The 18,389-nt window shown below is 43.2% G+C and overlaps 1 protein-coding gene across 6 annotated transcripts in view; it reads left to right on the top strand.

Moving 5' to 3' along the window:
* The window catches only part of nipa2 (NIPA magnesium transporter 2), a 72,550-nt gene extending 66,612 nt beyond the window's left edge, over positions 1-5,938 (top strand). For all 6 annotated transcript variants that reach the window (XM_038818075.1, XM_038818072.1, XM_038818077.1 and 3 more), the window contains 3 exons: positions 863-953; positions 2,093-2,253; positions 4,888-5,938. In XM_038818075.1, the coding sequence (XP_038674003.1) occupies positions 863-953; positions 2,093-2,253; positions 4,888-5,531 (896 nt within the window). In that variant the 3' untranslated portion in view covers positions 5,532-5,938. The remainder of the gene's footprint in view (positions 1-862; positions 954-2,092; positions 2,254-4,887) is intronic.
* The last annotated feature ends 12,451 nt before the right edge of the window (positions 5,939-18,389 follow it).

Below are 18,389 nucleotides of genomic sequence, written 5' to 3'. Positions count from 1 at the left end.
GAACCCAAACTGAGTTTTTATGAAACGAAAGGGAAAATGCTGGAAAATCTCAGCAAGTCTGGCAGCATCTGTAGGGAGAGAAAAGAGCTAACGTTTCGAGTCCGATGACTCTTTGTCAAAGCTGTCCTCATTTTTTTAGTCCTCAGCTGTCCTGAGTTTTTATGATTGCCTTTGCTATTTTGATTTGGCCTTTTGAGTCACAAGGTTCCAGGTTCAAATTCAGAACTTGAGTGCAAAAATCAAGGCCGACACTCCAGTGCAATACTGATGGAGTGCTGCATTGTTGGAATTCCCACCTTTTTAATCGGACGTTGCCTGCTTGGGTGGATGTCAAAAGATCCCATGGCAAATTTTTGAAGAATAATAGGGGAGTTATCCTTGGTGGTCTGGGCGATATTTATCCCTTCATCTACTTCACAGAAACGGATTATCTGGGCACTTTCATCTTGTGGTTTGTGGGCGATTGCTGAGTGCAAATTGGTTGCTGTGCCTCCTACATCACAACAGATATACACTTCAAAAGTATTTAATTGTTTATAAAGCGCATTGAGCCATGGAAAGTGCTAAAATAATACAATTCTTTCTATATGAGGACAGATCATGTCACCCAGTATGTGCTGCTCTGTATCCACCTAGAGATATAAATACTTTGCCTTTGTGTATTAGAAACGTTATACAAACTCCGTGGCATGCTCCATACCCTGGTTTGGATGGAATACTTGCACCAAATGCTTTTTCACAGTGATTCGGTGTGATTTTGTTAAATACTAACGTCCTTTATGCAAACAGTGCTAAAATAAAATTGTGAATTAGAAAAAAAGGCATCAAGAATTTTAACCGGGTTCTTTACCTCTTCTTGCAGTGGGTGCTGGTGAAGCTGCTAACTTTGCTGCATATGCCTTTGCTCCAGCCACGTTAGTGACCCCGTTGGGAGCTCTTAGTGTCCTTGTAAGGTAAGAATATTGATGTGGGACATCAGAGAAAATAGGAAATAACAAATCTTGGTATAAAATAGTCCAAAATATGACCCCAAGCAACAAAATACCAAATTGCAGCATTTGGTGTTTCCAGATGAACACCTCCCTCGCTGGAAAGCGGACAGCATAATCAAAGACCCCTCCCACCCGACTTACTCACTCTTCCAACTCTTCCATTGGTCAGGAAATACAAAAGTCTGAGATTCAAAAACAACTTCTTCCCTGCTGTTGCCAGACTCCTAAACCACCCTCTTATAGACTGACCTGATTAATACGACACTCCTGTATGCTTCACCCAATGCCAGTGTCTATGTATTTACATTGTGTACCTGGTGTTGCCCTATTATGTATTTTGTTTTTCTTTTCTTTTCATGTACTAAATGATCTGTTTGAGCTTCTCGCAGAAAAATACTTTTCACTGTACCTCGGTACACGTGACAATAAACAAACAAATCCAAATCCATCTCCTTCAAAGCAAGGCACAAATTATAGACCATCTCTGCAGCGAAACTTGAGAAATCTGAGTTTGGGGCAGACTGGATACTAATCCACACTCATCCAGGTTGGAATTGTTCATGCTTCTTGAGCACAAAATTTCCCAAATCCTGGATAGAATTTCATTAATTTTAAAGCATGTTGGAACATATGCATACAGGAACTTTGTGTCTCTAGCAAATGTAAACTGTTTGCTATTATTCTGTGTCCAATCACTGTTAAGTAGTTAACAAACTCTGTTAAATATTACAGGTACAAACAAAATATTGAAAATCTATTATTCATTGGTGGGACTGCATTTATGTGTCAATTTTGGAAGCAACCATGTTCCCTTGCACCTTACTTCAATATTTCAGCAATGTACTAGACATCTATCATCAGGCAAAATAAGAGGGAACTAACTTCACAGCAGTCGCACAAGCCAGCATGGAAGTAGTCAAGGAGTGGGCAGGTTCTTGTTTGGTGTCTCCTGTCCTGTAGTGCTAGGGCAGTTCAGTGTTGAGCAATTATTGAGCTTCAATTGTAATCAACTAACTGTGGCTACAAGTTGTAGCTTGTGTCTACCTTAATATCTAATCTATTTCAAACATGGTGTTTACATTATTTTTCTGTTTCCACAGTGCTGTTCTGTCATCTTACTTTCTGAATGAAAGACTTAATCTCCATGGCAAACTTGGTTGTTTTCTAAGTATCATTGGTTCAACTGTGATGGTAATACATGCACCACAAGAGGAAGAGGTGGAAACCATACATGAAATGGCCATTAAACTCAAAGATCCAGGTACTCCACAACTTCCATGTTCTAGTTCCTTTATATGGCAGTCATTTAAATAAGGCACAACCGTGGCTCGGTGAAACAGCGCTGTTGCCTCTGAGACAGAAAGTTGAGAGTTCAAGGTCCAGCTCAGTGCCATCATACCCCGGTTCAATTTTTTAACCTATCCTCTCCGGTTTCTGAGTCTGCCAGGGCAGTGAAACAGCACTTATCAAAGTTGCCAATGACAACTATTGTGTTTGTGGTGCATAATCCCTCCCTATCCTTCTCGATCTCTCTGCACCTTTTGACATGACTGACCAAACCATCCTCCTTGAACATGACCTACATCATCCAACTGAGTGGAACTGTCTCACTTGGTTCTATTATCATAAAGCTAATCGTAGTCTGAGAATCTCCTGCAGTGATTTCTCTTCACACATCTGTTACTTCTGGAATCCCTCAAGGATTTATTCATGGCCCCTCCTATTTATTATCTACGTGCAGCCCCTGAGAGACATTGTCTGCTACCAAAACGTCAGATTTTGTGTGGTACTAAGGACGCTCAGCTCTACCTCAGCACCTCAACTCCCCTGCATCTGATTTGGCACAATGCTTGTTCAACATGTTGGAATAATAGAAATGTCCTCCAGTTAAATATTGGGAACATCAAAGCCATTTCCCCCTCTTGACACTGCAGGCTCCATTTCCTAGCCATCAGTTCCATCTCTCTGCATCTGTCTGAAGCTGAATCAAACTGCTTGCAATCCTGGTGTCTTGTGTGACCCTCAGCTGAGCTTCTGAACGATATACTCCCCAACAATATAGTATGGCACGGTGACACAGTGGTTAACACTGCTGCCTCACAGCACCAGGGACCTAGGTTCAATTCCAGCTTTGGGTGACTGTGGAGTTTGCACATTCTCCCTGTGTCTGTGTGGGTTTCCTGAGTGCTCCGGTTTCACAGGGGAGTGAGCCTGGGTGAAGGTGCTCTTTCGGAGGATTGGTGCAGACGTGATGGCATGAATGGCTCCCTTCTGCACTTTAGGGATTCTGTGAATCTATAAGACCATTTGCTTCGAAATATTGCACATCCACAAATATTGCTTCATCTGATATTGAAATTTTTGGCCATGCTTACATTAGCTCCAGACTCAATCATTCTGGTGCTTACCCAGCTGGCCTCCCATCTTCCACCCTCCGTAAACTTACAAAAAGATTCCAATTCTGCAAAACCTGTTTTTCCCCATATCTGTAAATGTTGTTGTGAAATACTGAAAACATGCTAATAACATTGTGGTAATAAAGCATATTTTGCAATGGCACTTTTGACGTATGAATAGCAGTGATGTGGGCTGATATGCATCTTCATTTCACACCCTCCACACTGCTTACTGATTTAATTTGTTTTGATAGGAACTGAGGAAACATTTTTTGACAGTATGTATGAGTCCTGACATTGCAGATTTTTAAACTTTCAGTTCAGGTAAACGCAGAATTGTGCCATTCTCCCGGTTTATTTTTTCTGAGATTTGCCGACTCTGTTTTGACAGTGAGCAGACTGCGTGTCTTAAGTCATTACCACAGATGATCTATTAATCCATAATGCTTAGGGTGAGATTTTAGTGTCTTGCCTTGATACAGGCGAATGATGAGGGCTTTTTACATCTGATGGGGCGATTACTTTATAATTCTGTTGAATGAATTTTCTGTCCTTTGTTTTATCTGCAAATGTAATTATATTAAAATCTCATCCATGAATGAAATGAAAATCACTTATTGTCACAAGTAGGCTTCAACTGAAGTTACTGTGAAAAGCCCCTAGTCGCCACATTCCGGCGCCTGTTCGGGGAGGCTGGTACGGGAATTGAACCGTGCTGCTGGCCTGCCTTGGTCTTCTTTCAAAGCCAGCGATTTAGCCCAGTGTGCTAAACCAGCCCCATAGGGGTAGTTTCAGGAACATTAAAAACCCTAAAATGAAGAATTGTATTGAGGCAGATTCATTTTAAATTGGCAGAAAATGGTTTATTTTTGTGGTTGTAAGCCCAGTAGGAGAAGGTATGTTCTCCCCAGCATTGTAGAACATCATCTTATGCCTCTGATTTTGCCTTATCACGGATCTCGGCATGGCATCAGACTAAGGCACTGAATCAAGGCAATCAGCTTCTGCATTCAATTTGCCCTTCAGTTCTATCATTACCTTTTCTCTATTCCTAATTAAGGAGTGTTGCCATGTCAATTGCCATATTGGGGAAAGGCATTGTTTGATGTAATTAAACTATGCAGACCAAAAGATGCTACTCCCAGGGCGGCACGATGGCGCAGTGGGTTAGCCCAACATGTGATGAGATAATCTCTGTTGTAGTAGAAATTGAGCTTCGATAATTGGCTTCAGCACCCCAGGACTCAGTGATAAATCAGTCCAAATTCTTGGTTCTGTTTTCCTCTGCGGTGCCCCACGTGACAGGCTGCCAGTGATTGAAATCAAAACCCAACAAGAAGCAGTATCATCAGGGAGAAAGGAGAGAGAATAAAGAGCCAGGCTGCCTGCCCACCTCCTCTCAAAGCTGAGGAATTCTACTATAGCTCATGTTACTGCTATAAAGAGAAAAAAAAATAACAAATACTGAATTCTCTCAACGGTTTTTTTTTCTCTTTCAGGTTTTGTGGTGTTCGCAACTTTTGTCATCATTGTTTCTCTGATTCTTATTTTTGTTGTCGGACCCCGTCATGGGCAGACGAATATTCTGGTTTACATAACCATCTGTTCTGTCATCGGTGCCCTCTCTGTCTCCTGTGTGAAAGGCCTTGGTATTGCTATTAAGGAACTGTTTGGCGGAAAGCCTGTACTTACCTATTCTCTGTCGTGGATCCTTCTGCTGAGCCTTATAGCATGCGTCAGCACTCAAATTAACTACTTAAACAAGGCACTGGATATTTTCAACACATCCTTAGTGACTCCCATTTATTATGTGTTCTTCACTACATCTGTTTTGACATGTTCTGCTATTCTTTTTAAAGAATGGTATCATATGGACAATGACGACATCATTGGCACATTGAGTGGCTTCTTCACTATCATAGTGGGCATCTTTTTATTGCATGCCTTTAAAGATATCAATTTAACGCTGGCAACATTGCCCGTGTTCATGAGGAAGGAGGAGAAGGGATTTGCATCCAACGGGGGTGTACATTATGAGCGGTTAGACCACAATGTGGAAAATGAAAGCTGCACCGAGAGTTCAGACATGCACTCCTCTGAGATGGTCTCCTCCAGAAGAAATGGAAACATGATCACCATGTGAGATTCGGATAACAATGTTAACGGATAAAGGAAAAGCACTGCCTTGTCTATAGTAACTCTACCATCATAGTTACCAGAATTGAGCTGCTTGTTAAAGGTAATCTGTGTGGGTGACTTCATTTATTGTAAAGGAAAGTCTCTAGGGACAATCACTTTTCCATCAGTGTGATTGGGATGGACCAAGGGTTATTAAATTGCATTTTTATTTGCCTTATTTTTCATGGCTCATTTTTTAAACATCTTTGAATGATGCAACGTGGTTTACATGATATAAGTGACTATGGGCAAAAATCACCATGTAATAATACACATGCTGACTCATTTTAAATATTTTTTGAAAACAAAACTGTACTTTATGCACTGAGGGTTTTAATTTAAATGTTTGAAATAAAATTGTTTTGGATTCACCTTTTCTTAGTATATTTACAATATATTAGCAAGATAAATGAATAGAAGCTTCAATATTGGGGTAGAGTTCCCCAAATTTACCAGACTATAATACCTGGAATGGGTGGTATGAGGAAAGGTTAGACAAGCTCAGCTTGAAGAGTAAGGAGCATCTTGATTGGAACATCCAAGATCCTGAGGGTGGATGTTGGAAAGTATGTTTCTTCTCATTTGAGAATCTAAAACTAGGGCTCATTATTTTAAAACAAAGGGGTAGCCCATTTAAAACTGAGATGAGGGGAAATGTGTCCACTCAGGGTCGTGAATCTTTGCCTCCACCACCGTTTTGGGAAAGGTTTAAGAGTCTTTGAATCTTTTTTTGGCAGAGGTGGTAAGCAAAAGGGGTGATAGGTTACGAAATGAAATGAAAATCGCTAATTGTCACAAGTGGACTTTAAATGAAGTTACTGTGAAAAGCCCCTAGTCACCACATTCTGGCGCCTGTTCGGGGAGGCTGGTACGGGTTATTAGGGGGATATGTGGAGTTGAGGTTACAATCAGATCCGCCATGATCTTACTGAATGGCAGAGCAGGCTCTCGAGGGGCCGAGTGGCCTACTCCTGCTCCTTTTTCATATGCTTATTTAAAATACAGACAAGAACAGCCGCAGAGACATTAAACTAAAAGCAGTCTAACAACTTTAACTTGGTTATGTAGCTATGCAGCAGGGATTAACAAAGGAAAGAATAAATTTGGAAAGACGGGCACAATATCTCATCTCATTTTGGCCGTTTCAATTACAGTTTAAGACGGTGCCTACCTGCCACTGTCCCCTTCTATCCAATACTATGTACTTTGTGGGAGTTTAGAAGAGTAAGGAGCATGTTGATTGGAACATCCAAGATCCTGAGGGTGGATGTTGGAGAGTATGTTTCTTCTCATGGGAGAATCTAAAACTAGGGCTCACTAGGGGCAGCACGGTAGCATGGTGGTTAGCATAAATGCTTCACAGCTCCAGGATCCCAGGTTCGGTTCCCGGCTGGGTCACTGTCTGTGCGGAGTCTGCACGTCCTCCCCATGTGTGCGTGGGTTTCCTCCGGGTGCTCCGGTTTCCTCCCACAGTCCAAAGATGTGCGGGTTAGGTGGATTGGCCATGCTAAATTGCCCGTAGTGTCCTAATAAGGTTAAAGGGGGTGTTGTTGGGTTACGGGTATAGGGTGGATACGTGGGTTTGAGTAGGGTGATCATTGCTCGGCACAACATCGAGGGCCGAAGGGCCTGTTCTGTGCTGTACTGTTCTATGTTCTATGTCTTATCAATTTCAAAATATAGGAGTAACAAGATATCCATCCTAGTATTCACTGACCTAATTGGTAGAAGGAACACTGTTGTCTGATTTAAGTTTGTTGATGTCAGACCAGCTTTGGCAGTGACTTGATTGATCTCAGCATAACCAAGCCCAGAGAGGAAGTAAAGGGACAGGAGATTCAGTGACTCCGGCTGGAATATGTGTATAGAAGGACATAGGTTATAATGGGATCAAGCTGTCGATATTTTGTACAAAACAAATTCGAGAACCTTGTATCCTGAAAGGAAGCTATTTGGAACATAATAGCTATTCACTTTGTTTCAATTCCCCACCCTTTCCAAAACTGTTTGGGATTCTTTTTCCAGAACCCATATGTGTGGCTTTCCATGCCCTAATGATCTTTTACATAAGAACATCTCTCAAATGTTTCCTCTGTTCTTTTGGTGCTCTCCTATACTCGTGATTCAGTTGAAATAGTTTGTTCTCGATTGCTGGCATCTACAGTATTTAAGTAACTTTGTTATTCAGTAGAAATGGTCCCGTCTCTCCCCCCCCCCCCAAATTCTTCACTTTTGAAAACCAATCTGAATCATGATTGATTTCCCAGGCTCCTGACATCTTTGGTATTAATCTTAGTAAATCTCAATTTTAGAGATTTCAAAATATCTTAGAGGAAATAGGAGCAGGAATAAGCCATAGAATTCCTACAATGCCATTTGTATGGAATGGCATACAAATGGAGGCCATTTGGCCCATCAAGTCTGCACCTACCCTCCAAAAGGGCACTCTACCAAGACCCACTCCCCCGCCCTATTCCTGCAACATTGCGCATTGATCATGGACAATTCCCCTCACCTGGACTGTGGGAGGAAACCACGCAGACGTGGGGAGAATGTGCAAACTCCACAGTCACCCAAGGCTGGAATTGTACCCAGGTCCCTGGTGCTGAGAAGCAGCAGTGCTAACCACTGTGCTGTCCTATATGCCAGGCCAACATACCATTTGCCTCCTTAACTGCTTGCTGCACCTGCATGCTTCCTTTCAATGACTGGTGTACAAGGACACCCAAGCCCCTTTTAACATTACCCAATTTATTACCAATTATCTGCCATTGTTTTTCCTGCTGCAGTGGATAAATATTACATTAATCCACACTGTACTGCATCTGTCATGTATTTTCCCCACTCTAAATCGCCTTGAAATTGCTTTACATCCTCCTCACCACTTTCATTCCTATCTAGTTTAGTGTCATCAGCAAACTTGGCATTATTGAATTTTGGTTCCCGCATCCAAATCATTGATATTTATTGTGAATAGCTGGGGCCCAGGCGTTCATCGCTGCAGGACCTCACGAGTCACCGTCTGCCATTTTGAAAAATACCCATTTATTCTACTCTATTTCCTTCCTCCTAACCAATTCACAATCTATGCCAATATATTACCCCCAATCGCATGTGCTTTAATTTTGTACACTAACCTCTTATATGGGACTTTATCAAAAGCTGTTTGAAAATCCAAATACGATCTACTTTTTTTACTCGTTACATCATCAAAAAACTCCAATAGGTTTGTCAAACATGATTTCCCTTTGATAAATCCATGTCTAATCCCGTTGATATTTTCTGTGTCTTGTTATGGCATCCTTTATTTTCCCTACCACTGATGTTCGGCTAACCGGTCTGTAATTCCGTTTTCTCTCTCCCTCTTTTAAATAGCAGGATTGCATATGCTGCACTCCAATCAGTTCCAGAATCTACAGAATTTTGGACGACTACAATCAACACAACATGGCCATGTCCTTTAGTACCCTGTGATGTGGATCATCAGGCCCTGGGGATTTATTGGCTCTGTCCCAATAATTTTTCCACTTAAAAAAAATTTTTTTTTCTTCAATTCCTCCTTCTCAATAGATCCTTGCCTCCTTAAACTGCTGCAGGCCATGTGGTACACCCACAGTGCTATTAAGGAGGGAGTGGAGGCCATTTGGCCCGTTGAGTCTGCATCAGCCCTTGGAAAGAGCACACCACCCAAACCCTATCCAGTCTATCCCTGTAGCCTGCCATTTAAACAGGCCTGGCACAAATTCTGCTAGTGGGGATCAAAATCGCTCACGACTGTACCGGGGTCCACAAGTGGAATCTGACCAGCAGAGATGGAACACACTTCCACTCAACTGGAGACCTGTACACCAACAGTGCAGATGATCAAAATGAACGTACTGCCCAGATGCCTCTTCCTACTTGGATCTATATCCCCAAGGCCTTTTTCAACTCACTGGACAAATTAATCATGCCGTTTGTATGGGGGTGGGGGGTGGGGAGGAAGAATGCTAGGATCCCAGAGAACTACAGAAAACAAATTCTCTCTCTCAAACCTGCAATACTACCACTCGGCAGCGACAGCAGAAAGAATAATGGGATGGATAAAGGTGCCAAAAGCAGAGTGGGGGCACGCAAGGCGGACTCCTGCAAGGGGACCTCCCTCCAGGCCCTCGCCATGGTGGCACTCCCATCCCCACCCAAGAAGTACTCAAACAGCCCAGTGGTGGTAGCAACACTCCAGTCCTGGAACCAGTTATGACAACAATTCGGCCTGCCCATCTCCAACATGCCAGCACTCACAGACACCTCCTTTAAAAGGTGGAGACAGGACGGGGGGACATTAACAACTGGAGACCTGTACACCAACAGTAGGATCGCAATGGACAAACTTTCGGAGGGATTTCAACTAGCAGGGGGCAACGATTACAGGTACCTGCAGCTTAAAAACCTCCTACTGAAGGAAACAAGGACATAACCGCTACCGGCTTGACAGTCACTATTAGCAGAATTACTGGACACAGACATTTTAGGCAGAGGGAACTGCAGTGACATGCATGGACGACTGATAGACAGGGCTAATGCCAAACCGGACGCGACGAGGAAGTGAGAGGAAGACTTGGGGTTCTAAATAGGGTGGGGGCTCTGGAGCGAAGCACTGCACAGGGTCAACTCCACTTCCACATGTGCAAGACTCAACCTAACGCAACTAAAAATGGTACAAAGAGCCCACAGACGAGCCAGATCTGTTCATGCGGAGGAGGGAGAACGTCATTGCCTTTGCCTCCCTGATCGTCCGCCATAGAATCCTGCTCGGCTGGCGGTCAGCAGCACCACCTAAAACTGCAGACTGGCTGTCCAACCTATCGGAATTCCGCAAATGGAGAAAATCAAATACGCCACCCGTGGGTCAGAAGTTGGCCTCCACAAAACATGGATCTGTTTGTGGCCAGCAACTAAGTGGCCAGGGACAAAGAGAAAGTAGCCAAGGCACAAAAGGAAAGAGGGGGAGGGTCCAAGATAACAAGAAAGTGAAACCGAACCCAGCAGGAGAGATGGCAGCAGGAAGGGGGGGGGGGGGGGGGGGGAAGAGAAACAACAACGGAGGAGAACCAGGAGTCAAAAAACGAGGGGAACACAAGCGGGAAAGGAACACGGGGCCACAACGAACGCAGCAAGGAGGAAAGAAACAAAGGAACAAAAATAAGAAACGGTCTAAACTCATGTAAATACAAAAACTGACAAATGTAAATAACACGAGGTGCCCCCTCTTGCAAAAGTCTCAATCATATGTGTATTTGTACTATGCTATGCACAAAACCCAATAAAAACATTTTTAAAAAATTACGAAGCACAACGGGAACAGGAGGTTACAAAGGGCCAGTGACTAAGTGAGTAGGGAGGTCTATGACAGACGAACTTCAGTTTGGGGAAGGATGAAGGAATCAATTTCAAAATGACAACTTTGAACGTTTTGCTATGATGGTGACTGGATGTTGTTGGAGTAAAGGATTTAGATACAGACACTAATCACAAAAACTTAATGAGCAAGTAATTATAAGAGCTAATGATTATTGGCTTTTACATAAACAGAACTGGACTTAAAAGATGATAAAGTAATGCAGTCAGGTTCCATTTGGAGTCCTGCAGTCAGTTTGGGTATCAAACCTCAGGGAAGATGTCTTGTTATAGGTAAAGTACAGCTTAGATTCATCCAAATGGTTTCAGGATTTTAAGGGTTAAATTGAGAACTGTTCCAGTAACTGAACTTGCCTTTCCTTGAGTTTATATGATTAAGAGATCTAATCAGGGTATTAGAAATGATAAAGGGAGTAGATAGAGAAACTATTTACTATTTCCTTTGTTGGCAGAATCCAGAACATAAACTTAAAATTTAGAATGAGGCTTGTGATTGACATTAGGAAATGCCTTTTCACTGAAGAGTCAGTTAATGTTTGGAACTCCCTCTCCTGAAAGTGATTGTGGGTTCATTGAGATTCACCATCCTGACTTGGAAATATCACCATACCTTCACTGTTGCTGGGTCAAAAAGTGCTGGAACTCACTCCTGAATAGCAATGTGGGTGTTCTGTCTACACCACATGGACTGCAGCAGTTCAAGGCCAATTAGGTTTACGCTATAAATACTGGCTGCACCAGAAACACTCACATCCCGTAAATTAATTTTTAATTTATAGAATTGATAGATTGATAGAATTTTGTTTGGTAAGTATCAGGAACATTGAAAAACAAAGGGGTAAATGGAGTCAAAGCATAAATCAGTCATGATAATGGAACAGTATTTTCATGGTCACGTGGGCTGAGCAGCCCACTTGTTCCATTGGTGCCCTACTCGCGTGCATCTCTCAGGCAATGGTGATCCACCACTCAATTCAACTATGCAACCCCACGGAAGTTTGGAGAGGACTATTTGTAAGCTGGTTGATCGAGCATCCCTAAATTAGAGCACTATGATGTTAGTATCGGCAACTTTAGATGAATGTATATATGAACATAAAATTAAAATTTGGTCCATGACCCACAAAAAATGTAAAACATAGATCAACAAGTTAGAATATAGCAATCAATTTGGGATGGGGATCTGATTCGAAGCCAGAATTTGGTGAGAAGTCTCTGCTGACTGCAAGGATCCAAGATGAGTTCTGGTCAGAACCCATCTCTATTTTTAAAATATTTCATGGGATTTCTTGGAACTATGATGATGTTGCCATTACAGAGACCTGGTTGAGGGAAGGACAGGATTGGCAGCTAAACGTTCCAGGATTTACATGTTTCAGGCAGGATAGAGGGGGATGTAAAAGGGGTGGAGGAGTTGCACTACTGGTTAGGGAGAATATCACAGCTGTACTGCGGGAGGACACCTCAGAGGGCAGCGAAGCTAAATAGGTAGAGATCAGGAATAAGAAGGGTGCAGTCACAATGTTAGGGGTTTACTGCAGGCTTCCCAACAGCCAGCGGTGGATAGACGAGCAGATAGGTAGACAGATTTTGGAAAGGAGTAAAAGCAACAGTGTTGTTGTGATGGGAGACTTTAACTTCCCCAATATTGACTGGGACTCACTTTGTGCTAGGGGCTTGGATGGGGCAGAGTTTGCAAGGAGCATCTAGGAGGGCTTCTTAAAACAATATGTAGATAGTCCAACTAGGGAAGGGGCAGTACTGGACCTGGTATTGGGGAATGAGCCCAGCCAGGTGGTAGAAGTTTCAGTAGGGGAGCATTTCGGGAAAAGTGACCACAATTCAGTAAGTTTTAAAGTGCTGCTGGACAAGGATAAGAGTGGTCCTCGGGTGAATATGCTAAATTGGGAGAAGGCTAATTATAACAATATTAGGCAGGAACTGAAGAACCTAGACTGGGGGTGAATGTTTGAGGCTAAATCAACATCTGACATGTGGGAGGCTTTAAAATGTCAGATGAAAGGAATTCAGGACCGACATGTTCCTGTGAGGAAAAAGGATGAATATGGCAAATTTCAGGCACCTTGGATAACGAGAGATATTGTAGGCCTTGTCAAAAAGAAAAAGGAGATATTTATCAGGGCTATAAGACTGGGAACAGACTAATCCTGTGTGGAATACAAGGAAAGTAGGAAGGGACGTGAGCAAGGAGTCAGGAGGGCTAAAAGGGGTCATGAAAAGACATTGGCAAATATGGTTCAGGAAAATCCCAAGGCTTTTTAAACGTACATAAAAAGCAAGAGGGTAGCCGGGGAAAGGGTGGGCCCACTGAAGGACAGGCGAGGGAATCAATGTGTGGAGCCAGAGGAAATGGGCGAGGTACAAAATGAATACTTTGCATCAGTATTCACCAAAGTGAAGGAATTTGTGGATGCTGAGTCTGGAGAAGGGAGTGTAGATAGCCTGGGTCATATTGAGATCCAAAAAGGTGTGTTGGGCGTCTTGAAAAATATTACGGTGGATATGTCCCCAGGGCCTGATGGGATCTACCCCAGAATACTGAAGGAGACAAGAGAGGAAATTGCTGAGGCGTTGACAGAAATCTTTGGATCCTGTCTTCAGGTGATGTCTTGGATAACTGGAGAATAGCCAATGTTGTTCCTTTGTTTAAGAAAGGTAGCAAGGATAATCCAGGGAACTACAGGCCGGTGAGCCTTACGTTAGTGGTAGGGAAATTACTGGAGAGAATTCTTCGAGACATAATTTACTCCCATTTGGAATTAAGTGGACGTATTAGCAAGAGACAGCACGGTTTAGTGACGGGGAGGTCGTGTCTCACTAACTTGATAGTTTTTCGGAGGTCACAAAGATGATTGATGCAGGTAGGGCAGTGGATGCTGTCTATATGGACTTCAGTAAGGCCTTTGACAAGGTCCCTTATGGCAGACTGGTACGAAAGATGAAGTTACACGGATCAGAGGTGAGCTGGCAAGATGGATACAGAACTGGCTAGGTCATCGAAGGCAGAGACTAGCAATGGAAGGGTGTTTTCTGATTGGAGGTCTGTGACTAGTGTTCTGCAGGGATCAGTGCTGGGACCGTTGCTATGCGTAGTATATATAAATGATTTGGAGGAAAATGTAACTGGTCTGTTTAGTACGTTGGCGGACGACACAAAGGTTGGTGGAATTGCAGATAGCGATGAGGACTGTCAGAGGATACAGCAGGGTTTAGATCGTTTGGAGACTTGGGCGGAGAGATAGATGGCAGATGGAATTTAATCCGGACAAATGTGAGGTAATGCATTTTGGAAGGTCTAATACAGGCAGGGAATATATAGTGAATGGTAGAACCCTCAAGAGTATTGACAGTCAGAGAGATCCAGGTGTACAGGTTCACAGGTCACTGAAAGGGGCAACACAGGTAGAGAAGGTAGTCAAGAAGGCATATGGCATGCTTGCCTTCATTGGCCAGGGCATTGAGCATAAAAACTGGCAAGTCATGTTGCAGCTGCATAGAACCTTAGTTAGGTCACACTTGGAGTATAGTGTTCACTTCCTAAAGAACCTACTTCTGACATCTCCCCTATACTTTCCTCCAATCACCTTAAAATTATGTCCCCTCCTGACAGCCATTTCCGCTCTTGGGAAATGTCTCTGGCTATCCACTCTATCCATGCCTCTCATCACCTTGTACACCTCTATCAAGTCACCTCTCTGCCTTCTTTGCTCCAGTGAGAAAAGCCCCAACTCCCTCAACCTTTCGTCATAAGACATCCCCTCCAGTCCAGGCAGCATCCTGGTAAGTCTCCGCTGTACCCTCTCCAAAGCATCCACATCCTTCCTATAATGAGGCAACCAGAACTGGACACAATATTCCAAGTGTGGTCTAACTAGGGTTTTATAAAGCTGCAGCAAAACCTCACAGCTCTTAAAATCCCCTTGTTACTGAAAGCCAACACACCATACGCCTTCTTAACAACCCTGTCAACCTGGGTGGCAACTTTGAGGGATCTATGTATGTGAACCCCAAGATCCCTCTGTTCCTCCACAAATCCAAGAATCCTGCCTTTAACTCTGTATTCAGCATTCAAATTCGACCTTCAAAAATGAATCACTTCACATTTATCAAGGTTGAACTCTATCTGCCACTTCTCAGCCCAGCTTTGCATCCTGTCAATATCCTGTTGCAACCTGCAACAACCCTCAACACTTCTACAATTCCCCCAACCTTCGTGTCAACGGCAAACTTACTAACCCACCCTTCCACTTCCTCATCCAAGTCATTTATAAAAACCACAAAGAGCAGAGGTCCCAGAACAAACCCTTGTGGGACACCACTGGTCACTGACCTCCAAGAGGAATACTTCCCATATATTTACCAGGATGTTGCCTGATATGGAGGGCATAAGCTACGATGATAGGTTGAATAATTTCAGTTTGTTCTCACTAGAACGAAGGAGGTTGAGGGGCGGCCTGATAGAGGTCTACAAAATTATGAGGGGCCTAGACAGTGGATAGTCAGGAATAGGATGGGACTCGAGGGATATGGACCACGGAAGTGTAGAAGAATTTAGTTTAGACGGGCAGCATGGTCGGCACTGGCTTGGAGGGTCGAAGGGCCTGTTCCTGTGCTGTACTTTTTGTTCTTTATTGTTTTGCATGGAATGTCAGCATCATAGACCAGCATTTTTTGGTCATCCCTAATTTTTTTTTTAAAATTTAGAGTAAAATCTTTTTTTTTTACAATTAAGGGGCAATTTAGTGTGGCCAATTCACCTAGCCTCCACATCTTTGGGTTGTGGGTGTGAGACCCACACAGACACAGGGAGAATGTGAAACTCCATGTAGACAAGTGACCCAGGACTAACCACTTGTAGCCACCTGGGGTGGCCACGTCCCGATTCCAAAATGGATACTCGCAAAGAGTGCAGGGAAAAATGGACAGCACTAGAAAAACAAGCAGGTATAAGGTTTCCTATGGATTGGAACTTGCAGAACCCAGACAGAACTGAAACTACAAGCCATTAGCATAGTAATGAGCTATCTCCGGGGACAAAAAGAAACATTGAAACAATCGGTACCAAGACAGACTCTCCGGCGCCAGTCGAGGCTAAAACAAAGGCAGGCCAACGGTTACCTAGGATCGTTGCCCAACGATCGGGGAACAGATTCTCTCCAGTTATTGGAGAGAATCGATACAAACGAATGGGACATGGTCCAATTAATTGGGACCAAGTCCAGGGTCCGCCCAGAAGGGCTCAAAACCCTGGGGGCTATAAAACAAGAGTCCCCAAGGTCAGTTTGCTCTCTTATTTTCTCCATCTTCACCTTGGCCTTTGGCTCTCAGCGACGAGGCCCACCAAGCACCAGCCAAGTAAGTCTAAGGTCAACGCACGCCACGAGATAGACGCTCCTAGCTACTATTCTATACCAGTTCGAAGCCAACAGTATCAGAACCGGACAACGGCCATTGTTCCTCTGACTGAGTGGGCCACTCGAAGCTAAGTATAGGCTTTTATTAGTAGTTGTAGTTTAGTGAGTAGAGTTTGTGCATGAGTAATAATTGACTGTGTAAATAAATGTGCATTGATTTCAAACTTACTAACTGGTGTATCGAGTCATTGATCAGTATTCGGCTTTGAACCTTGTGGTGGTATCAGAAAGATACCTGGCGACTCTTGAGCAAAGGTAACTAGAACAGAGCAAATTAAGGGAAAGCATAACGAGCAACATACTGCGCCACCGTGCCACCCAAGGTCATCCCTAATTGTCCTCAAGAAGGTGGTGGTGGTGAGCTGCCTCTTGAACCACTGCAGTCCATCTTGTGTAGGTACACCCACAGTGCTGTTCGGAAGGCACAAATGATTTCAAACTACTTCCAAGGCTGTTCCTGGGATGCGAGACACATTGTTAGAAGAAAGGGAATTTTAACGCTCAAACTGACTTCTAGACTAGTGGAAGGGGAAACTGGTCAGATTCATATCTCGAACGTGGTGCGTTAAGATAAGGCTTTGGGAAGAAAAGAAAATTAAGAGTGTTCAAAATAAGAGATCGCTAGTGGAAATGATAGATTGAAATGTTATGAGTGAGGCAATAAGGCTCTCTATTTGCCTTCCTGTTGGCGCTGAAATAAATAAATATATATATTGCTTTAGTGCTGATTAACAGTCCTTCCCATATCTCAAAAGGTTTTAGAAGGAATATTACATTTCCATTCATGTACACTGATCAACGTTCCATGTTTCTACAAAATGTAAACCGATCAAGTTCATGGTTCTATATTGTAATTCTATGGTGACGATAAATGCACAGCACTCTAATCTGACTTGCAACATTCATTTGCCTATTGCTCCTTGCTGAGTTTGTCTTCTGATGTATTTTTCCTGCACTGACTAATTCATAATCCACAATGATTTTGGCTCCACTTATCCTCTCCTTATTTCACTGTCCTTCCCTAAATCTTGACCTCTTCAAAATAACCATATTTGATCCCTATGTACTTGTAAACTACTGCCTCATCAGGTCCATGTTTCCACCTCCAAAAGCTGTTTCCAGTCTTTCTGCAATCTCTCTGATCAAAAATAACCCTGTTGATTTATTTTCCAGCTTTTTACATGGTGGTTCATGCCTTCCTTCTGTTGGCCAGATCACTGCCTATGTTTGGATAGGCAAAAGTGAAAGCAAAAGCCAGAGCATCACCAACTAAGGTTTTCCTTGCCCATGTATGCTCAAAAGTTGAGTTCATTCAAACCTTGGATCCATATCTTGCCCGACTAGCGGTAGCACAGTGGTTAGCACTGTTGCTTTACAGTGCCAGGGACTCGGGTTCGATTTCCGGCTTGGCCACTGTCTGTTCGGAGACTGCACATTCTTCCCGTGTCTGTGTGGGTTTCCTCTGACAAGTCCTGAAAGACGTGCTTGTTAGGTGAATTGAACATTCTGAATTTTTCCTGTGTACCCAAACAGGCGCCGGAGTGTGGCGACTAGGGGCTTTTCACAGTAACTTCATTTGATTCTGGGCACTTCAGTGACGCTGATTTTAATCGCTCCACCATGCTTTCAGTATCTTAGGTCGCAAAGCTCTGGAATTCCGTTCCTAAACCTCTGTACCTCAGATTCCTCCTTCATGAGACATACCTCAAAACCTACTTTGTTGACCAAGCTAATATCTCCTTGCGTGCTTTAGTGTCATATTTTGCATTATAATGGTCCTCTGACGAAACTTTGCACTATTTATTACATTAAAGGTAGATTTATTACATTAAAGGTGTTAACTGAAGACAAAATATTGCGACACATGCCACAATTTGCAACAGATTCTGGTTCAGAATAACCCAGGGCCACTTTGTCCCTTTCAGGCACAGAGAGCCAATTTGATGGCTTCAATCCTAACCCTTAACAATCACCAAAACAAGTGCATTGAT

The sequence above is a fragment of the Scyliorhinus canicula genome, chromosome 14 (genome assembly GCF_902713615.1).
Source record: "Scyliorhinus canicula chromosome 14, sScyCan1.1, whole genome shotgun sequence".
Classification (NCBI taxonomy): domain Eukaryota; kingdom Metazoa; phylum Chordata; class Chondrichthyes; order Carcharhiniformes; family Scyliorhinidae; genus Scyliorhinus; species Scyliorhinus canicula.
This window is presented reverse-complemented; position numbering and strand designations above follow the sequence as displayed.